Source organism: Lygodium microphyllum, chromosome 15 (assembly GCF_053477565.2).
Source record: "Lygodium microphyllum isolate KBCC chromosome 15, Lygodium_microphyllum_v1.1.10, whole genome shotgun sequence".
Lineage (NCBI taxonomy): Eukaryota > Viridiplantae > Streptophyta > Polypodiopsida > Schizaeales > Lygodiaceae > Lygodium > Lygodium microphyllum.
This window is the reverse complement of record NC_141149.1, coordinates 23,402,104-23,426,083: the sequence shown is the minus strand read 5'-3', so window position 1 is coordinate 23,426,083 and position 23,980 is coordinate 23,402,104. Positions and strand designations below refer to the sequence as shown.

The 23,980-nt window shown below is 42.5% G+C and overlaps 1 protein-coding gene across 3 annotated transcripts in view; it reads right to left on the bottom strand.

Annotated features, from left to right (window-relative positions):
* EMB2766 (structural constituent of nuclear pore) overlaps window positions 1-23,980 on the bottom strand; it is a 72,791-nt gene that overhangs the window by 32,613 nt on the left and 16,198 nt on the right. For all 3 annotated transcript variants that reach the window (XM_087693964.1, XM_087693962.1, XM_087693963.1), the window contains exon 6: window positions 19,885-19,962. In XM_087693964.1, the coding sequence (XP_087550090.1) occupies window positions 19,885-19,962 (78 nt within the window). The remainder of the gene's footprint in view (window positions 1-19,884; window positions 19,963-23,980) is intronic.

The following is a 23,980-nucleotide window of genomic DNA, read 5'->3' as shown; positions in this document are numbered from 1 at the left end:
GACGAGGGGGTGAAAGTCTGCAGGCGGCGGAAATGGAGATGGCGAAATGGCGTCAAGATTGCGTATCCTTCCTCCCCTCCACAGACTGTCAGCGGCAGCGTTTATCTTTCGTCCTTCCTCCGTCTCTCTCTTGTACCTGCGGCCCTCCCTCTTTGATATAGGGGAGGGAAGGGAATTTTCCCCCCCTCAACGTGTCGATGGGCATGACTGTGGAGCCGAGCAAGCTCCAACGAGGAGCTTGCTGACTCCCCTATCCCCTTCCCCCTTGCAGCACGACGCGCCGCAAATAGGAGGATAAGGGAAAAAAAATTTCCCCTTTGGTTAATTAATTTGATATATTACATTCTCTCCCCCTTAGAGGAATCAAGATGTCCTCATCTCGAGATAAACTGGGGATATTGATGGTTGAGAGTGCCTTCTTCTATCCAAGTGGCATCCTCTTCGGGATAATCTTTCCACTAGACGAGGCATTCTCTGAAGGTTTTGGATCTTAATTGTCTCTCCCTTACATCTAAGATCCTATCAGGCCTTAGTTCAAGGACTCCTTGACTAGGTATTACAATTTGTTGGTCATCAAGTACATGGTTAGGGTTGGGTACATATTTTTTCAATAGACTGATATGAAATACATTGTGAACCTTTAGGTTCTCAGGGAGTTGCAATCTATAAGCATTGGGTCCTAGGCATTTGAGGATTTTGTACGGCCCACAATACCTTGGACTTAGCTTCTTGCAATCTCCTAGGGATAGAGAACTCTTTTTAGGGCGTACGCGAATGAAGACCATGTCTCCTTCTTCGAAGACTCTTTCTTGACGCTTCAAATCCGCGTATGCCTTTTGTCTATCCTTGGCTGCTTGTATGTCTTGTCTTATTGACTTTATTTGATTATCCATGTCTTCCAACATCTATCTTGAAGCTTCAACCCTTAAGGTTGGATCTGAGAAGTTTAGGGGACTTCTGCAATCATGACCATATAATGCGTGAAAAGGGGCCATCTGAATACTCTGCTGGTAAGAAGCATTGCTTGCAAATTCTACCAAAGGCAAGTATTGAATCCACCTCTTCGGTTCTCGAGAGCAGTATGCCCTAAGCGTATCCTCGATAACTTGATTTACTCGCTCTATTTGGCCATCCGTTTGGGGATGGTAGGCGGTGCTAAAACAGAGTTGAGTCCCAATAGCTTCAAAGATAGCTCTCCAGAAGTGTGATGTGAAGAGAGAATCTCGATCACTAATGATTCTTCTGGGTAAACCATGTAGTTTGAATATCTCTTTGATAAACAATCTTGCAATGTCGAAGGCTTTATAGTTTGTCTTTATTGGAATCAGGTGTGCAACCTTGGTAAGCATGTCAACCACAACCATGATGGAGTTGTATCCTCCCTGGACTTGGGGTAAGCCTACAACAAAATCCATACTGATGAATTCCCATTTCATTTGGGGGATGTCAAGCGGGTGCAGTTTCCTTGGCATCATGACATGTTCGGCTTTGATACGTTGGCAAGACAAACACTCAGTGATATATTTGAGAATGTCATCTTTGAGCCTCTCCCAATGGTAGCTCTTCCTAACTGCATTAAGAGTCTTAGCATAGCCAGGATGTCCTGTGAAAGGGAAATCATGAGCTTCCCACATTATTTTTTGCTTAAGTGATTGGCTTACTGGTATACGCAGCCTTGTTCTGTAGTAGACAAGTCCATTATTAATGGAAATTTCCTGATACTTAGCTTGCAGCTTTTGATTCTGCTCCTTGGTAGAGATCTCCTTTAGCATTGTTTGGTAGGCCAAATCATGGCATACTTCCTCTCTAGCTAACTCAAGTATAGGGTTGTTTGGTATAGATACTTTTGTAGCTAGAGATCTGGCCGTTGATGGATTCTGCAAGATTAGGGAATTTAGGAATGCCTTGCGACTAAGTGCATCGGCAACTACATTCTCTTTCCCTGGTCGGTACTTGATTTCAAAGTCATATTCCTCCAACACTTCAATCCACCGACGTTGCCTCATGTTGAGCTCGTTCTGGGTAAAGATCCATTTGAGGCTCTTATGGTCGGTTACCAGAGTAAACTTGTTACCCAACAGGTAGTGTCTCCAGAGCTTTAGAGCATGGATGACAGCTAGTAATTCCAGATCATGCGTAGCATAATTCTTTTCATGGTTCTTCCGTTTCGTTGAAGAGTATGCTATTGGATAACCTTCCTGCATAAGTACACACCCCAAGGCAAGAATGCTAGCATCAGTTACTACCTCAAACTCCTTATTGAGGTCTGGAAGTTTTAAAATAGGTGCTGATACCAAACTTTGCTTCAATCTGTCGAAGCTATTTTGTTCGGGAGTTGACCATGCAATAGAAGTCTGCTTCTTCAGTAAATCCGTCAGAGGTGTTGCAATCAAAGCATAGTTTTTTATGAAGACCCTATACCATCCTGTCAATCCAAGAAAGCTGCGTATCTCTTTGACGGATACTAGTATTGGCCACTCAAGCACATCTCTGACCTTAGCTGGGTCTACTGATATTCCTTCTGATGATACTATGAATCCCAGATATTCAATCTGATGCTTGAAGAATGCACACTTTTTCATTTTTGCATACAACTTATGTGACCTCATTGTTTCAAGGACAATCCACAGTTGAGGTTCATGATCTTCTTCCTGTTTAGAATAGACTAAAGTGTCATCGAAGAAGACAAGCACGAAATCATCAAGATATGGCCTAAAGATGTCATGCATTAATCTATTGAAGGTGGCAGGTGCATTCGTAAGCCCGAATGACATAACCAAGAACTCAAAGTGCCCATATCTTGTATTGAAGGCCGTCTTTGGGATATCTTCTTCCTTGTTCTTTATCTGATAGTAACCTGACCTGAGATCAATCTTGGAGAAGATCTTCGCACCCTAAAGACGATCCAGAAGCTCATCTATTTTAGGAATAGGATACTTGTTATTGACTGTTGATTGATTCAACCCTCAGTAATCAATACATAGTCGAAGTGTCCCATCTTTCTTTTTCTGGAATAGTACTGGAGCTCCCCACGGTGAATTGCTAGGCCGGATGTAGCCCTGATCTAACAGTTGCTTGAGTTGTTCCTTCAGCTCAATTGCTTCTGGTGTGGACATTCTATAAGGTCTCTTGGAAATTGGCGCAACTCCAGGTACTAACCTAATCTCATGATCGACTTCTCTTTGAGGCGGAAGTTCGGTCAACTCTTCAGGGAATACGTCCGCATATTCCTTTAGCCAAGAAGGTCCTTCATGAGACTCTTGCTTTTGATCTAACTTGTTGAGTTTGATCAAGTAAACGGGTAATCCTTTTCTGACTCCTTTTATGATCCGAGATACTTTGGCCAATTGGATTCTTGGCACTCCTGCCTCACCTTGAGTTGTGACTAATTCCCTTTCAGAGTTTCGAAAGGAAACTTGACCCTTTCCACAGTGAATGTGGGCGTCGTTGGGCTTAAGCCAATCCATTCCGAGTAGACACTCATGGATACCTGAATTCATGACTCTGCATTTAACCGAAGTCTTCTTTCCTCCCAGAAAATTCCACCTTACCAGTTTGCCTGGTACAAGTTACTTCACCACCATTTGCCAATTCCACAAGCAAGGTAGGTGCTTCTACTGTGGCTATTCCTAATCTTTTTGCACATGCTGGTGAGATAAAGAAATGTGTACTACCACAATCAATTAAGGTTTTGAACCCTTTACCTTGATAGTCCGACGGTGTCTGAATCACCGAGAACTGGCGATTCGGCCCTTTCTTGTGTAAAGCGGCGTGGACTGTCGCTCTTTCAAACTCTGCTTCCATGGTCGGATCTTCTTCTTCCCCTCCTTCGCACATTTGCCTATTGGCAATGCAGGCGGTTCTTCCTCTTCCTTGGGTAGCGGCTCCTTGACCACGGCCTGCTCCTTGGAAAGGCGCTTGGCGGTGTCCTCCACCAAGCTTGGGACATTGCCTCTTGAAGTGACCGGGCTCGTTGCAGTGGAAACAACGGAGGTTTCGGCCATTACTTTAAGTAGGAACAAAGTTGTTGACGTTATTCGTCCTTGCTTTCTTTCTTTGTCCCTGATTATAACCTTGAACTCTCTTCATTTGAGGTCTGAATGCTCCTCTGTTCGGGTCATTATAAGACCAAGTTTTGTTACCCCTTGGTCTAGCTTGTACCTCCTAAATTATAGGCGCCGCTCGAATGAGTGCATCCTGAAGATCTGATGGACGCATAGATTCGAGACGGGTATTTACTGGTGGATTTAAACCCGCACAAAATTTGGACACCTGCTGTGTCATGTCCATCTGTGGCGCATACTTTAAAAGTGAGACGAATTTAGAGTAGTATGCGTCAAGAGTGAGTCCTAGCTATTTTAGCTCGTAGAACTCGTTCATTTTCTGCGTGCGATATGCAGGTGGTAAGTATCTACCCTGCACGGCTTTCTTCAGCTTCTCCCAGGTAACGGATCCCTCTGCGATCCCTTGATCCCTACACCATTGCTTCCACTAAAGTCTGGCTTCGCCGATGAGTTTTAACTTGACGAGTATAGCTTGATTGGCGGGTGCAGTACCGGCTGCTTCAAAGTAATCCTCCATGGATTCAATCCAAATTTCAGCATCAGCCTGAACGAATCTGCCTCTCCCGTCAAACTCGGGTGGCTTAATCTGCTTGAGAAGGAACTTCTTCTCCTGGATCACAACAGTACTTGATGTAGGAGGCGAATTAGGAACCTGTACCTGGGGTTGTGCCTGAATAAAGGTTTTCTTAACGTTATTATACGATAATCGATGTTAGCTTATCTTTAATTCAGCTATCTCGTAAACAATGTAGCTACTTAACTTTTTATCAACTCTTATGTACCGCCAGACATTGATAAAAAAAGAAGTCTTTATTTGTATTTACATGGACATAGCCCTTTCGAATGCAACGTTTCATGTGATGATAAGCCAATTGTTACTTTTAGTTTGGGGAAAACAACGTTGTATTGCATTTATCTACAGGAACTGTGTAATAGTAAGGTTTTGGGTCATTTATCGTCAGGAATCGATAAGTCATTGGAAATTCAGGATATCCTTTCCGTTGGAATCCATACTTCTCATGGCGGCCCAACACTTTAATCCTGTCGGCAGGGATTACACGGGTTACTTCCTCATATACATATGAGTTCATTTCAACCCTCCAACCTCGAATATGTAAAGTCGAATTTGCGTGAGCTTCCAAAAAAATGAACAGCTTCACGACTTTCAAGTTTTCCAACCACTTGATCATTTTTAGGTTGGTCTGTAGATAAGCAAACCGGTGGGCGGCTATATAGTAGATTCCTGAAGCACCCGTCCATCTTCGTTCTATGTACAAAGGTGATGGATTATAGATCTGCTCCAGGATATTCATCCTCCCAATTCTTTGTCTATAAAGCGGAGAATACATTGCAGTCATAAACATGACTCGAAATACCAAAAACTTGTTCCACGCTTTGTAATTCTGCAAGACAGCATTGAAAGTAAGGAAATGTTTGAACAACAACAATTTCTTTACTTCATTTTATTGAGATCTCATAAAAACAATTCCGTTGTTGATCGGCTCTGATACCAACTGTAACGTGTCCACTAGTATCATCCAGGACACGTCTTAGCAGTCCATCGGAAAGGATGTCTAGAAAGCTCCGCCCGACACTCCCATGGAATGTTACGGGGTTTGCGATCTAGGGCTTTCCGCGTCTGCTACGTAGTGGAAGTATTCTAGCCATTCCCACTTAGGATCGACCGGAATTTGGGTTTTCCTGATTGATCATTTCCTAACAGCAACTAGCGTCAGACCCAAGCGAACTACTTTACGCAGAAACGCCAGGTCCGAAGCGGATTCACGCTGCACTTGGTTCAAAGAGAATGGGAAACGAGAGGGATGCAAAGCTCAACCTCTCTGCCATAAGGCATAGTCCCATTCCCTTCCCCTAAAATAGCGTAAACCGATTAAGACATAACTCTAGACCATTGCTTTCGTTGTTCGTCTCCTTTGACGATCATCTCGCTGTTCTTCGAGATTTGAGAAAAGTTCCCGGCCAAACGGGACCACCCAACCGTAGGACAAACCCATGGCTCATCCTCCGCACTTTCCTCGGTTTGTTTTAGTTATGTAATTATCTAAAACATTAATTTGGACATGTAACAATCAGCTTCTTTAATTAAACCGTTAAACACTGGTTCCTTCACGTAATCTTATCACGTGACATAGAAAAACAATATCAGACAAGTTCTTTGTTAATACATCATCATATTTATCTTTGAAATACAAGGAGTTCCCCCCGTAGGGTTGTCCATAATCCGCCCAAAGGCTATCCAGTAATCCACAGGGATCACTATTCCAAGCTTCCACCCGTAGACTAGTATGCGGACCTCGAGATCCAATCCCGAGTCACGTTGGCCTCTTGTGCAGGACCCGGAAGGCGAGGGATTTACGGCCAGAGCCCCCCCTGGCACCCAAGCGTCCTCTTGCTCCAAGTAGAGCTTAACGGAGAGACCTCTCGCGGCGGGTTCGGTCCACGTTCCTAGCGCGGTCAACAACCCCTTGGTTAGGGTCAAGCAGGCAGTCGGGGGTAACTAAAGCTGTCTCTCCCTTCAGGCCTTCAACCTGAAGTATAGATATTCATTTAATTTGTAATTCATAAATCAAACAGTGCTCTAAAATCTCTAGCAAGCACAACATTTCCATTAACCGATCTTGTTGTTGGCAAACTACTAAGGAATGATTCTTTTCTTTCGAATGCATCAGCACTCGTTCCAGGGTAGCTTGCAACTTGGCAAGATTCCTTATATTCTGGGTTAGAGCATACCCTATTAACCCAACTTGGTCAACCTTAAAGTTCATTGGATACTTTAGTTTCCGGTTTTTTTAACCTTCCTTACTTAGAACGATATCAAAGAATACATCCTTTTGCAAGATAACTTGCGTAAGGATCCGCCATCCTTGTTGAGGGTATTTAACCTTTCTTCTTGTGAATCAATCACAAGACCATATGACTTCATACTTGCTACGCAAGTCCTACATCGTAATATACGATGAAACAATCCGTTTTAGTATCTTTAAGCTGACGTTTGTCAGACCTAGGGTCTCTTTTTAAGAACCTCAGGAACAAACCCTAGTTCTTTTACATTTACGATTTATTGACCCTACAATCAGGGAAGGTAGGCAAGTATTTAAGGTATAAACGTTTCTTGGATTTAAATCATTCCCAATGCATATTTCGCAGCATAGGTATTTCTAAGTTTATATTAATTCGGTTAACTTTTAGAAGGTAATATCGAGATCACCTCCGCACGATTTGTTATCTATGTGACAATTGATTTTTCAGTCCTAAACTTTATTGCTTCGAGGTTAGGTAAATTCAATTAATCTTCATTTTTTCCTTGCGAACATACTCATGCCCAATAAACAATCTTTCCCTTGCTAAGATATGCAGTTAGCAATGATAACTTCCTAGAGTTTAAACAACGTAAGAAACCTTTCATGAATTTCATCTTCTATGATGATTTGTTGAAAAAAATAGGGGTTAATGGTGCAAGATGCAGTTTTTATACCTTCAAGATTCAGCCGAAATATACTACTTTAATGGGTAAATAATCTTGCTCATAATTTGTTTCAATGCATAATGCTATTTAAAGGAAAACTATGTTTTATACATTATCCATTTTACATGTTCAATTAAACTAAATTCCTTCATTGTAAATAACTAGGACAAAATATATCTTATCCTAACAATTCATCTTTCATGATTGAATTAAAACCGATATAAAGACCAAGAAAAAAAAACCTGGTTTGGGGTGAGATATCCACATGGATACCGGGAGATGACCCTCTTGCAGCTACTCCTTGGACATTCTTAGGCGGCATCGCAGTTGTAATCCTTCGAACGTGAAGGCAGCTTTACACTCCTTCGGAATTCCACCACCGCTTCAATACTCTTTTTCTTTCTTTCGAAGCAAGGAGCCGTTACGGGATTAACCACGAGGAAGGGGTTACAAGATCTTTAAGGTCTTAACTTTTCGGAGCCAGCATGTCAAAAGTTAAATTCAACTCATATCAACATAAACCACAATGATGAGAAGCACATCATCTCCATATCTAACATATAAGGTGCTCTTTGTGGAACTATTCCAAAAATTGCATGTAGACAAGTACGCATGTGTCTTCTCATGCCAAGCTCGAGGTGCTTGCTTTAACCATACAAAGCCTCATTCAATATGCACACTTTGTTTTCTTGCCCCTTTTGCAAGGGAAAGGTTTATAAAGCCTTAAAAAAAAGCCATGGAACTTGCGAGGCAATGGGTGCTTAAATCTCGGGTGGGGATATAAACCCAAGCCCACAAGGAAGGATTAAGAGGCTTGCAATATGAAAGGGCTTATAAAACCCTAAGGCATTTCATGGGAAAAGACCACGGGGAGGATTTTTAAATCCAAGGGAGGGTGGAAAAATAGGTTATAAAACCCTTCAAGAGGAAGGCTTATTAAAACCACGGAGAGGCTTAATGGTTTTTGAGGCCAAGGGGAGAGGGGGCTATGGTGGCTTAAACACGGGTTGGGGTTTAGTGGCTCTACGGGAAGGGGTTAAGGGTTAAAAAAAACCCAGGGTTGTGGGGGGGGGGGGGGGGGGGGGGGGGGTGTTTTCCAAGGGAAAGAGAGCTTAGGGCCTCTTAGAAGCTTTAGAGCTTCAAAATCGGGGGGGGGGGGTGGTGGTGGTGAGGGAGGGAAAAGAAAAAAATAATGGAGACACAGGGGGAATAAAAAGGGGCTTAGGGAGGTGTGTTAAAAAGGAGTATGAGGGGGGTGAAAGAGTAAAAGGGATATAAGGGGGGTGAAAGGATAAAAGGGATATAAAACCGGGGGGGGTATATGTTGAAAGGATTCTAAGGTATAGGAAGGGGGGCTTAAGGAGCCCCCCCTTAGAAGCTTCTATAGGCACGTTGGTGGTGGGTGGGTTGGGGGGTAGGGGTAGGTAGGATTCTTACGTCGACGACGGGGGGGTGACAATCTGCAGGCGGCGGAAATGGAGATGGCGAAATGGCGTTGAGATTGCGTATCCTTCCTCCCCTCCACAGATTGTCGGCGGCAGCGTTTATCTTTCGTCCTTCCTCCGTCTCTCTCTTGTACCTGCGGCCCTCCCTCTTTTATATAGGGGAGGGGAGGGAATCCTCCCCTCTCAACGTGTCGATGGGCATGACTGTGGAACCGAGCAAGCTCCAGCGAGGAGCTTGCTGGCTCCCCTATCCCCTTTCCCTTCCAGCACGATGCCCCGCGGATAGGAGGATAAGGGGAAAAAAAAATCCCCTTTGGTTAATTAATTTGATATATTACAGAATATGCAGGACAACCTATCTCTTGCACGAGCATGCAATCAAAGCATGACCCTAGGCATCATGCCTATCCCCTTTGAATTGATCTCTAGTAGAAGGTGCAAGAGGAGCTGGAGCAAAGATCCACTGGTGACAATAAATGAGTTAGAAGAACTTGTAGATTCTTTGTAGTCAAGTCTGTACGCCTAACCTTTGAACCGCACACGCAACCCCAAAGCTGCTTAGAAACAAGAACATACTTCGTCATGTATGCCCGCATGGAATAATTTGTGCAATCCAATTTGTTAGAGTCCTCAAACGTATTGGGCAAATCATTTTGCCCTACCATTTCTTGCTGCAAATTTTTGGCTTTTGTGGCCAGCTGCTGTCCAAAGTGCAAATGCAAGGGCAGCACAAAAATAAAGCCAATAAAAGGCCAAAAATTTTACAATTTTTCACAAAGATCATGGTAAGTTTATATTTTTATAATCAATGATATCTTTGGATTATGATGACAAGGAAAAATACTCTGCTGAAATGACTGCAATGTGCACGATGGTCAATATAGAAGATATAATTAGCCTCAATATCGATGAATTAGGAGAAATTTTACACAAGCAAGCAGATGTCATAGGCAGCAAGCAAGATCTGATGGGATTGAAGCAGACTACCGAAAAGTGGCCGAGCGCATGGCTCAATGGCAGCAGTAGCAATAGCGGCTTACAAGCTGAGTGGTAGTGGTTGAGAAGGGATATGGTTCTAATACTACTATTAGATTAGGGTTCAGCAGCTTGCACACATGCACTCGCAATGAACAAGTGAATAGCAAGAGAGGAGTACTGGGATGTCACATCCACCATGTGAGAACAATATGAAAGTACAATCCCTAAGGTACTAAATACCACGCCCACTAAGGAGTGTTCACACGAGGAAAAAATCCTTCTCCAACTAGAAGGTAAAAAGTACTCGTGTATACGAAAGCATTCACACCAGAACTTAAGAGGAACAAGATAAATGTAATAGCCAAACTTCCATAGTAACTCAGAAAAATATATGTGCTAGGATGTGGAACTCTTGTCGCAATATCTCCGGAGTCCGATAAACCTCCTGTGAGTAACTCCCTATGATAATAAGGTGATCAACATACAAAATGACCGAGACACACCTATCACCCGCAACCTTATAATAAAGATAGGGATCATAATCTGATCCATAGAAGCCACTCTGTAAGAAAATCACATATGTTTACCTCGATCTTTCTTTTCGTCGGCTTGTGGAACCAAATGGACATATGCAGCACACCAAAGATGCGAAAGTGGGATATGGAAGGCATCTTCCTAAAAAAAGCCTCATAGGGAGTCATACCCTATAATGCTTAAGTAGGGAACCATTTGCAAATATGAACCATTGTAGCCACTGCCTCACCCCAAAGGGAATGAGGTAAACTCCTATGCTCCACGGGCCAGCTCTAGTATGTCTAATTGGCATGCTCCACCACACCATTCTCAAATTGGTGTGTTCGAATTGGCGTGTTCAATTGGTGCGTACTCCGAGAAGTATGGCCATATGTAATGGCTGAAATCATCAACAATCAATATCAAATACTTCGCCTTCCCAAGCGAGGCCATGCCCATACGTCCTCAAATGTCAATGTGAACCAACTCAAGCAATGCACTAGCTCTCCTAGAAGCAACATGTGGCTGGGGCTGCCTATATTACTTTCCCCTCAAGCAACTAGGGCAAAGAGTGTAAACGAGAGGAAAATCTAGAAGTCCCGTCACAATCCCCTTCCATGAAGCCCGCCTAATGGCATCGAAGTTGGAATGCCCATATCGAGCATGCCAAAGCAATACAAGCTTGTGGGAAGTCCTTGCGACAAGTCATGATCCAGTAAAACTGAGAAAACCATTCCAACAAAACTCATCATCGTGGTCAGCTCAAACACCATGAAAAACGTTTGCATTTCCGCAAATATCTTTCCCTTGCCAAAGTTGGAGTTCGCCTCGTGTTTGTACTCCAAGAAGTATGGCCACACCTAATGGCTGAAATCATCAACAATCAACATCAAATACTTAGCCTTCCCAAGGGAGGCTGTGTCCATAGGTCTACAAAGGTCGGTTGAACCAACTTGAGCGGTGCGGTAGCCCTCTGACAAGCAGCATTTGGAAGGGGCCACCAATGGTGCTTGCCTCTCAAGCAGCTAAAGCAAAGAGTTTGAACGAATGGGAAATTCGGAAGTCCCTCCACCATCTTTCATGAAGCCCCCCTAATGGCATCGAAGTTGAAATACCCATATCGAGCATGCCAAAGAAATCCAGCTCCTAGGATCCTCAGGGCAAGGGCTAAGTTAATAAGCCCACCCTCCTATGTACTTCTCCAAAGAACAGCTCTTCTAGAACTATCCTCCGAAGTCACTGGATTTTGCATAAAGATCACTCTAGTACCTAACTGTATAAGACCATGAACAAACAATAGGTTAAATCCCAAATCGAGTACATAGAGAGCTTTCGTTGAAGAGTTTTGCGGATCCAACAATAGGGAAATGGTCCCCACTCTATGGAAGAGTTGTCACCAATGGTGATAGATCTCTAATAGATTAAATCCTGAGTCTGGTACATAGAGAACTTTGGCTGAAGAGTTTTGCCAATATGGCAATAGAGAAATGGTTCCCACTCTACAGAAGAGTTGTCACCAATGGTGACAAATCCCCCTTTGGAACACATGTCCTAAAGCCAATCCTGCCAATAAGTCATATGGGAAGAGACCCCGCTATCCACAAGCCAATGCTTCTCTGCAAAATGAAAGAAGTAAGAGTTGTATCCTCATCCTCGAACACATTAACAAACATGAACTTTGTAGTAGCCAAGGTAGCTTTCAAACCCTTCTCCTTTGATCCCTCCTTGGGTTTCAAATGGAGGTACTTTTGCAAACATTCCTCCGAAGGAGGAGTAGCCTTCACATGATGTGGACACTTAGGCTACTTCTTATCATCCTTCTTGTCCTCTTGTTTCTTGTCCTTTGAATTCTTCTTTTTTCCTCCTTCCAAACAAGTTGTAAAAGTCTTCATGGAGCCAAATCCACTAGCTCCTACCTCTCTGAGTCACTAGTTGTACTCCAAGACAAGCACGACAAGCTCCTCAAAAAGAAAAGTATCTTTCGTCCTTGATGTAAGAAGGCTAGTACGAAACACATCATGCTTCAATGATAGCAGCTAAGTCAAGACAATTATTGTCAAATCCTCTAAAAAGATCATCCTACCAAGAGATGATAGCTCGTCCCTCATATCTTCCAATTTATTGATGTGATGCTTTATAGAGAGAGAATCATCAACACCAAGCATCTAACAAGATCATCCTACTAAGAGATGATAGTTCATCCCTTGTTTATTGAAATTATCTTTTATAGAAGGAGAGTCATCAACACTGAGCATTGAAAGTTTCTTCACCAAAGATATCATGTAAGCAAACATCTTCTTACATTACAAAGACACAAGCTTCTTCCACACTTCCACCACTATCTGTAACTTTCGAACATGCATAAGGACTGAATCATGTAGACTCGTGAAATGTCTTCCAATTTGTTGATGTGATCTTTTGTAGAAGAAGAGTCACCATCATTGAGCATCGAAAGTTTCTTCACCAAAGAGAACTTGTGAGCAAACATCTTCTAATAGTACAAAGATGCAAGCTTCTTCCACACTTCCACCACTATCAATAACTTGCACCACTATCCGTAGCGATATAGAGAGCAAGCTTCTTCCACCACTATCCATAACTTGCGAACATTCATAAGGACAAAATCATGTAGACTCATGAAAAAAAGGATCAAGCTCAAGAGTTGAGCCGATCCCATAGGACTACCCGATCCAATGTCAATCCCACTTTTGAACCCTCCACAAGACAAAGAATAGGTAGAGTAACAAGCTCCCAAAGATGGAAGTGTCAAGAATACATTCCACCTTGGATGACCAAAGCAAATACTTTGCGATATCCAAACAGTCTTCTTTGGGCAATGAGGAAGTATGAACAACTACATTAAAGGTGCCATATGGGGCACTTTAAGCTAATAAAGTGACCTTCATAGAAACATGAAGAGAATGGGAAGGAGATTGTAGCTCTAATTGTTGCAACTATTCCGAATGAGCTACTAACCTTCATTCACCATGGTTATCGCATCGTCTGTCTAAGAAATAATCAAGAGACTCCTCAAATGAGTCATCAAAACCCGGAAAAACGGTGATTAGACATCTTCAACACGTGCAAACACCCACAAAAATCTGTGTTCAACTATAGATGGCCCCAAACTGTAAGAGAGGGTTATCCATGTCCTACCTAAGTCATATAGATCTGTCGCTTGCAAAAAAACTGTGTTTGCAATAAGAAGCAGGGCATTGAAAATCTGCATTTTTCAGCCTAGAGGGTCTCCTCTGAACGGGATAACTCCGTCTCCTCAACTCCTCACTTAGTCAATGCTACTATGTGAAAGCACAATGTATTGAAGATTGAAGATCAGGCTCAATTTCACTATACTTCAACCTTTAGCAATACAAGTTAAAGAAATACCACAAGCAATGCCAGTTTTGGGGCCAATCAGGTGTCTAATGTCCAAGATTAAGTGGTGACATTTGGATTTCAATTTATGTGACTTTTAAACTTGCTATAGTTAGTGTTAAATCAAATTATTTACCACTCTATCCAAGAAGGAAGGCTGGTTTCATGGTTCTATTGCCACGATACCATGAATACCCTGAACTAGTTTGGATGATCTCTAAAGTGAAAGGGGTTTGAAGCTCAAAGTGGTACACAATAGATTAAGGATCAAAAGATGCATATTAGTGGCCTCAAATAAGAGTTGTAGACCAAAGGACCATAGTGTCTACAATTGAAGGAAGAGAACAATGCTTCAATATAGGATAACACAAAGATAAAGGTCTCTCAGTTAGATCGTTTTGTAGTGAAATGGAATCAAGGAGTGATGATGCCACTCAATTTGAACTTCACGAGGGAAAGAAGGAAATGCAATGTCTAATCTTGGACGAGGAACTCGACATGGAGAGCAAGCTAAGAATGTGGGAATTGGACAAGAGGTGGATCCTCCCATGCCTCTTGAGGATGATGACCAACAGGAGGAAGATGAATTTGATGACTAATTTAATAATAAGCTTCAAACAACTGGTGAATTGTTTGTGAAATTGACAAACAATCCTTGGTTTATGCACTTTTGAACTTCCCAAAGGAGGATAGGCAGAAGAGAAAAACATCTTCTAAAGCTTCGCAACAGCAAGATACACCGAAGGAAAAGCCAATGATATTGCATGGCGTTCCAAATGTGGTTGAGTAAAAGTGGGACAATTGACATCTATGTCAACTTGGAAGTACCAATCCAATGCTTTATGGACAGCAAGGCATGCGTGCTAATGTGGGTCACACTCAAGATACTTTGGTGGTTTGGTTTTCAAGCAATGGCTTGCAATGCTTCAAACATGGAAATGCAAGGACAGAATGTATTTAGTAGGTGGCCACCTATGCATGGTATGCAAGGCGGAATCTATCTGGGTATGGCAAGTGGAATGCAAAAGTCCCATGTATAGTAATGTTCACGTGATGTTGGGGACACAAGGTAGCGTATCTGCAACCCATTGTCTTTGCAATGCATGGTATTAATGTTGGTCATTAATGTTGGTCATGCAAAGGCTCTGTATAGTATCAGTCATGAAGGAAATGCAACCAATGTACCTTCCTTTTAGGCAACAATGCGAAAGTTCCAAGAATCTATGGGGTCCACATAGACAAAAGGCCTAGAACCGAGCAAAGATTTTGAGGCAAGAAGTTAAAGGTAAAGTTTCCACGTACTTCTTGGTGAGGTTTCAGTATTGTTTCACCTAGGAAAGGATACAAATGGATGGAGAAGGGCAACCTGACAAATCAACCGCGATGATGCACTTTACCTTCATGTGTTTAGAGCCAACTTTGAATTGGGCTCATTTAGGTTTAGTAGAGCATAGAACATCTTGAGTATTGTCTGATGCTCTAGGTGGAGGTTGCAACTTCACTCCTCCAATGATGGACAGCTCAATTATGTAGTGTATCTCAAACGTACTTGGTTTGCATCCAAGGTACAATATATTGACAATACATTTGCCATTGCAATCGTTGTTCAATGTACTAGTCACTTGCATATGATGATTAAGCTAGATGAAGGGCAAGGCAAGTTTGTTATGAATCTATGGCAACAGTAGCCGAGATCAACAAAGCATAAACAATTAAGGGTTCAACCTAGAGTCTCCCATACCTATGAGCTACAAACCTATTACGAAAGCCCTATATGCATGACCTGGCCAATCTCCAAAATGCATCACAAACTCAACTCAAAAATTAAATTTCAAGTTCAAAAAGAAGAAAACATTAGTTTTTTTTTCTCTGCTACATGTGCATGCAACTGTTGAGAAATCCTTCACCTTTCACCTGCAGTTTACGTTTTTGCATTTCTGCGTTTGGCGTTTAGGGTTTGCAGCCCCAAAAAGAGGCGCCATCCTAGACTGACTATGCCTATTTATAGGCCACTCTCTCATTTATTCCTCACGGCTGATTCATTCAATCCGTCACCTCTTCTCTCTAGCCAGTTAACACCTAATTTCCAGCCCTCTTCACGCAGTTTGGAGCTGTAGACCAACTGAATGGCAAGTAGATGATCACGGCTATGAGTCTAGTGCATCAAATATTCTTGGCGAAGTCAAGGACATGATGAAGCATTATACTGATATAATAATGAAACATTATAGACAAATAGTCGTAGATGTTTTCCTAAAGAAGCAACAAAATTTGATAGGAAGTCTATGCCTTAAAGAGGGTGGTCCATCAAGATTCAGCTATAAGTGGTGAGGTAGTCAACACTTTTCAAGCAACTGCCCTAATGTCAAATGTGGCATATGTGAAAGTCCATAGCCATTTAGCTAGTACATGCTAGAGTAAGATCAGCTCTCTTCAAGGTAGTAAGTAGCTAGGTCCAATAAATCATCGAGTACAAGGGAATAACCTTCAACGAGATGAAAGACCAAAACAAATACTACAAAGAGGAAAAACTACCATAGAGGAGCTACCTAGTAGTAGTGGTGTCAGCCTTATGAAGGCTATGTCTATTAATTCCACTAAGGGTTCCACTTTGCGAGCCATTACAAGAGGAAAAAAGGTTAAAGAAGATGATAGAGATAATGTAAAATGTTTTGAGACAAACCCTAAACAGGATGATAAGGGAACATAAGTCCTTAACCCAGATGTGAAAGCCGGTCCTCTAAAAGCTGCTAATGGAAAAATTGACCCCAATAAGGTGCCGACAAAAAAAAAAGGTAAAAGCTAAGAAAGAGGCACCAAAGCCTATTCAATGACCAAGAGAAAGAATGGTCTGGCGGGATAAGAGAGCCACTACTAGCTGTCATGAATTTGATTTAGCGAGTTCTCTTTGCAAGGTAAACTAATATGAATCTCCTGTAGTTGATCAAGTTATCTCTAAGAGTGCGTAAAGAGTTTAAGAAGATTCTTCACACTAGGTATATCATTGAGCCCTTGGGAATAGCTTGGATGGGAAATGATTGGTTTGAACATGCTGAAAAGCATTGCCTAAGGGTAGCAGCACACATTGATAGCATATTAGTGGAACATGCCATTGTGGACACGTGATCCTCTGTCAACATTATGAGTTCAGAATTGATGGAAAGATTAGGGCTAGAAATTCAAAAGAATGGCTCCACAATTCTCCGAATGGTTAATGACAGTTTAAGCAACTCGAAGGTTGCATTAGCAACAGTCACATGCATTGTGGACTCTAGGGTTATCAGGTTTGCAAGGTAGTCAAGCTATCAAGTCTTGTTAGGAAGGCCATGGATCTTGCAATCCAATTGTCAAGTTGATACACCCACTAGTCGTCTCATTTTTGGCAAAGGTGCCCGACGTGTGGTGTTGGATGTATATCCTGAATCTTCTCAAAGTGAGAGAATACCTTTATCTTCATTAGAATAAGAGGCATTAGATGATCCATCTGGTAGTGGGACTTCATCAAGTGACAACTCAAAAGAGGGGTCCACTATTACAGAGGATATCTACCAAGTGACTTTAAATGAGCCGATAGAAGCTCAAGATAGAATAAGAGACGCGGATGTGATTGAGTTGGCAAGCGACTGTTGTTCCTGTGCAGACCTGTTGCCGTACACTCTGCCACATCATCACAGTCCTGCTGCTTGCGTTTTTAGTCTTTCTCTCTCCTGCAACCTATTCTACTTGCGTTTTTAGTCTTTCTCTCTTCTACATGCTATCTTGCCTACGTTTTAGTCTTTCTCTCTCTTGCTGCCTCCGTTTTTAGTCTTTCTCTCTCCTCACTTGCGTTCTTCTACTAGTTGCAACCTCTTACTGCTGGTCACATCCTCCTCCCACTGGCAGCTCACATCCAACCCTTCCACTGTCCTCCTAGCCCTTGAGGCAGACATTGCAGTTCATGGTTCATGGTGGCTGACCTCTTCCTTCTTCAGCAAGGCACACTGGTATCCATGGATTCTTTACCAACAGATGAACAGACTACTAGGTGCTCCTATTGTGGCATCACCAAACACACCACCGGCGCTTGCCGACTTCGACCTTTGCTCCCTACCCCCCGGAGTATATGCGTCTTCCACCAGACACTCCTTGTGCCACCTCTCCTTTCTGGGCCACAGAGATCGTTCTATATCGGCTATCAGAGTACTATGCTCAAGGCAATAAGACGCACCCAATGCGCACTAGGTCCTTTCGAGCACATGGAGGATCGATTGGCACTACGACCTCCTGGAGATCGTTGCAATGCCAACGGCAATTTTATCCCAATTATTTTCAGGTACAATGGCTTCCACGACCTACGAATCTGCAATCCACTCCATCGAGAGATAGTGATTGTTTTATACCGTCAGTCTGCTCCTTCGAGAGAGAATGGCTGCTCGACTCCTGCTTCTTCGACCACCCAATCTGCTCCACTAAGAGACAGCGACTATTGCCCACCTCTTGCTCATTCCTAGCTCCACTCTTCCCCACCCTCGATTACTCTGGTTCGAGAGACTACCTCTAGGAGCTCTTCGACACCCCAAATACCTTCTTCAACACGATCGGCAGCACTTCCTTCGTCATCAGACATTTCGGAGTCCATGATCCATGAGTTTTTGAATTCCCTATCTACTTCAGAGGAGGATTCAAAGGGGGATGTTATTTCTTTGCCCTAGGAGGGGGCATCTACTTCTTCTTCAACTTTAGTGGGGGGGCCCCTTCACCTCCCACCTCAAAGGGGAAACCTACTCTACATGAAGTTCTTCACCCATCCTCTACTTTCTTGGGGTGACTATCTTCGACCAATCATCTCTTCTAATGATACCCAGGATCTTCAGGTATCACCTAGTTCGGGACCTCGGAGGTTCAACTGCAACTTGGTAACGAGGCCTTCGTCTTCCTTTCAACATGGATGCACGGAGCTAGTGGCTTGTCTCCCGAGGTTGAGTTTCTGTTTCTCGAGTTCACTCTGTCTACTGGTCTTTACTGCACGTTCCCTTTCTAATGGAAATCTTGGATCTTAGGGATCCTCTACATCCTCTTCCTCCTCTTCTCTTCTTGCCTTGGTCACTTGGTTAGCATGGAGCCACCTCCCGAGATCGAGTACAAGTATATCCTTATGGTTCCTGGCACCACACAAAGTCCGACATTCCTCCTATGCATTGCATGTTTTCATCATCTCTGTACTAGGGCGCTTGGGCAAGTGAACAATTTTCCCACGAGAGACACTGTCCAAGTGGCACCTACTGCATAAGCATTCTTTAGCATGTAGCATTGCATCTCCACCTCACTCTTCTCTTATTCCCCTTTTCGGGCCTGAGAGGGAATGTTGAGAAACCCTTCATACCTCACCCTTCACCCGCAGTTTGTGTGTTTGCGTTTCTACGTTTTTGTGTTTAGAGTTTGCAGCCCCAAAAAGGGACGCCATCCTAGACTGACTATGTCTATTTATAGGCCACTCATTCATTCCTCATGGCTGATTCATTTAGTCCGTCGCCTCTTCTCTCCAGCCTCTCCACTACCCTCACACCCCTTCAGGAGGACATTGTGGTTCGAGGTTCATGGCTATCTTCATCATCTTCCTTGTGCTACGACACCCTTGTTCCCTTGTATCACATTCACTCCATGATTCAAAACTTCATCATTCCATTCATCAGAGTTTTTTTCTCTCTTCTCTTCTCTTCTCCATGTTTGCCGAGTTCACTCCGTATTCCTCCCCGCAAACTCTACTGTCTCGCTGGTACGTCATCTTTTGACAACAACAACAAAGAAAAGAATATTCCAATCAAAACAAGTTCAAAAATATACAAGAGGTAAATCAAAAAATAGTCAAAAATATACAAGAGGTGAATCAAAAAACAATCAAGAGTAGCAAGATATCATTGAAAAACTATGGCAGTCTTCTCATATTGGACTCACAAAAGACACTTTGATGATTATATTCAGATTTTTTTAAGTGTAATAACCAATTATATGCATCCAAATGGAGTAGATTAATACTTTATACCTGCATTTGATGAGTCTCAATGAGCTCCAAATCCCTCTCAAGGCGATGTTGTGTTTCAACTACTTTAGCTACTTCACTCTGCCAATCAAAATGAAAGATCATTATTGGAAAGGACTCCATTCTCAAGGAATAACCATAATCGTTACTTTATAGACAATGAAATTTGAATTTAAAAGAACCACAAACAAAAAGTCCAATCATTAGATGCATTTACACAGACTCTTTAAGGCATATGCGATGCACAAAGAAACTAAATACATGCATTTCTCTTTGCAACACTATTCAATATCTTTAGCAGCATTTGATCTCCACTCCAAATTAATGTTCAACAACATAAAAGTCTGCCGTGCTAAAGGCTTTACAGGATGTAGAGCAGGAGATGAAACTATTTAATGGCCGAAATGTATCAACATATTTGCATTTGTATGCACTAAAGATGGAATTTTATGGAGTGGCTCAGTTTGCATGGAGCCAATATTTTGTGTGAATCATTGTGCAGAAATTAAGTCATGGATCATGGAATTGTATCTGCAAGATGTTGATTGGTCTATGTTTAAGAACGCACTGAGGGAAGGGTTTTAGATAGAAGATGCCAATTTGATTCCTCGCACAATATTTCAAGAATAAGTCATGAAGTCGAATAAAAAACTCGTAGCTACTAAATTGTTACAAGAGTTTGAAAGCAAATTTGAGCAGTTTGATATTGTAGTGCGACAAGCTCTTAAGTCCCAAAAAATTGAGATGTTTTTGCAACCTGTAGATCTTGCTTTACAAGAGAACTCTTGGAAGATCAATGTACAGAAACGCAACTTAAAAGAGAATGGCAACATGTTAAAGATGTTGTAAATGCACTAGTCAAGAAGCACAGAAGAAGGGAAAGATTGCATGTTGCAAACTTGCCTACTGCTACTAGCAAGACTATTGAAACTACAGTTAAGTCACCTGTATCAATGGTTGTTTCTAAGCTTGAACTTGCTCTTCCAATAGTAAAAGAAGATGTTATGGATGAGCTGATGATGGGAATGTATGACCTACAGCTGAAGGATACACAATTGGATGAGAAAGGGTGGCCAGCAGCCCCTAAGCCTCCACAAGAGAGCTTTTGTGCATAGATGTATGTCATGTGACAACCCTCAACATAAGAGGTTGACCTGTGATTCGTACCGTGATGCATTTGAAAGGCAAATTATATTTTGAAAGGATGGTAAAATCCATGCACAAGAGACAGGTTTACCTCTTGCTTTGAACTTTGGAAAATGGGGCATGAAAAAATTATTGGAAGAAATGGCTGCCCAGAATGCATATGTAGCAATCCATGTGGCTACCTTTTGCTTGCAAATAGAGAGAAAGTACTTGAAAAGGTTATTGTTGTTCCGAATGCTGAAAAAAAGTTCCAAAGAATGAATTGACTTGTGCAAGGAGGAGCATCCGTTGCATTACTGGTTGGGACTCACCACTTGACTCTTACTCAATGTGTGCATACTCAGCTAAGGCGCATAATCCAGATGTGATTGTGGAAGATAAAAGAGAGAGGCATAGTAACATGGGATGGGTTTTGGGGATGGGAATGGAAACAGGGACAAGGACAAGGGCGGGGGCAAGAATAGCCATCTCTTGTGACTGAGAGGGGGCTCTAACATGGGGACGGAATTGGGACAAGACATGACTAGGACAGGAAGCTTGAAAATGGCCATCCCCTATCACTATGGAAAGAGGAATGATAACACTGTAGGGACATCAAAGAGGGTGACAAGAAGAAGTTCTGAACAGCCAAAGGCTACAGTGCAACCTACTCTTGAATATGTAATGGAGGATGTAGCACAAGAAAGAAATCAAGATGGAAAACACGACGGGAAGTAAAAGGGTAAGAAATCAAAGTCTAACATAGAGGCTGCAACGGATATCAAGAAAGTGCTTGACGAGCGTATTGTTAATAGTAGGATGGAGTTCACACTTGGAGAAGTTCTTGGTATTGTTAAGTGTGAATTTCACAATGAAATCATTGACAAAATAAAGAGGAAGAGAGAGTTTCTTGGTGATCCCGTTAATACTTTGATGCAAGTATAAGAGAAGTCAGGTTTGCAAGGCATACAAACTGATTATGAGCAAAATCCATGTGATGTTTTGGAGAGGGCTGATGTTGCAAATCAACAAGCTCTAGATCCACATAATGATGTAGTGACTGAAAATTCAGTTATGTGCAGCATCACTCATATGGGAGTTAGGCAAATGCATCATATTGATAATGAGGCTTCAAGATTTATCCCTATAAATCATTATACGTGGAACCATTGGACACACGCTACAAGAGAAACTTTGGTTAAGGTTGGGAAGCCTAGGACTCCATGCATTGCTTTGCTTAACCATGGTTCGGACATCAATGTAATGATTCGCAGTTTGTATGGAAACGGTGCATGGCCACTTGACATAGATCATAGTTGGAGGATGCAAGCTGCAAATAACTCCTTAGGGGATCTATATATTGCATGTCCTAATGTTTAAATAACTATTGGGGATGTACAAGAAGAGCAATACTTCTTTATACAAGACAGTTCTTCATATCGAGTGACCTTCAAACATCCATACATCACATATGGCTAGGATTATACGAGAGTCAAAAGCAAAGAAGTTAAAAGGGTTGTCCAATTTCTCATTGTGTGAATCACCCGAGGACCCGTGACACATTAAGAGATTATCCTATATTTCCAAATGCAAAGGAATTCAAAGAACGAGTTTTTTAGAAAGCAATTTGTAATGCGAGGCTACATTAGTGTTGCCTACAGGATGTTCTCGCCCATAGCAACATGGAATGGACGGAATGGGGGCTAGGAACATCCGTTCCATAACGAAGGGGAACGGAGAATGCATTTCAATAAGGAGGAACGTTCCCAAGAGCCCATTCACAACATTCCCTGAGTTGGAACATTCCAACCAAGCGTTCCATGTCAGGAACATTGCATTCCAACAAGCTGTGAAACATCACCTATGCTGCCACGTTCCCCTAGATGAAACGTTTCCACCTGCCATTCCATGTCAAGAACGTGGCATTCCCCTTTGACCGTGCAGCCCATGTTTTGGTCACAATTGTGGAACAGTGCGATTGTTTCTTTTTCATCTCGTCTCTTCCAGCTCATCCCATCTCAGCTCTCTCCCCTGCTTTTGTTTTCATCTCAAACTCTCCAACTCCTCCACCTAGTCATTGACTTTGCCGACTGCGTGGCACACCCGCATGCTGCTTAACAGTGGACAAAGTCACACTAAGCCATGAGTCACCATGAATTAACAGTCACACTTGCCCCAAACAAATAGACAGACTCTCCCTCCCTCCCTCCCTCCCTCCCTCTCTCTCTCTCTCTCTCTCTCTCTCTCTCTCTCTCTCTCTCTCTCTCTCTCTCTATGGACGTACAAGCTATGTCCTTATAGGCACACAAGCGAGGCTAATAAGTTGGGAGAGGAAGAAAAAGAGGTGCGCTTTTGCACACAAATGATGCTTGAGAAGAAGCGAAAGCTTGAGGCACATGCAATAGATCAGGATGCTTTGGCTCGATCGAGGCGACGTGTGGCTATTGTTCCCACCACACGCATTCTGCGAGTAGCATAATTGCACCCTCCCCGATATTGACTACGACTACACCCTCATCCTCCATGCCCAAAGTGCATTTGAGGTTAGGGCATCAACTTCTAATGTACCTGGCATACGACAACAAAGTAACCTTGAGGCGTCGGGGGATTCTAGAAGCAGGAGGAGATCAATGCTGCTATCACTCGCTTTTTCTATGCAGATCACATTGCCTTGCATATTGCGAGGTAAAATTTCAAATTTGTAAAATAATAAATGTTTCTTGTTTATCTATTAAATATGGAATAAATTTTAATTTTTAAATATAAATCTTGATTTTGATCTTTGAAGTTTGTATCCAATACTATGTGTGAAATCTGAAATCATGATGTGTATTGCCACCCCTGGCTGTTGTCGCACGCACCTAGGAGGGCTAGAGCTACTATCACCTTCTCTTGAATGGTCTTTTGCTACTCTTGGCTGCCCTAGAAGGTCCTCCAATGGCTGCAAATCAAACCCGCAGTATCTCCTACCTTT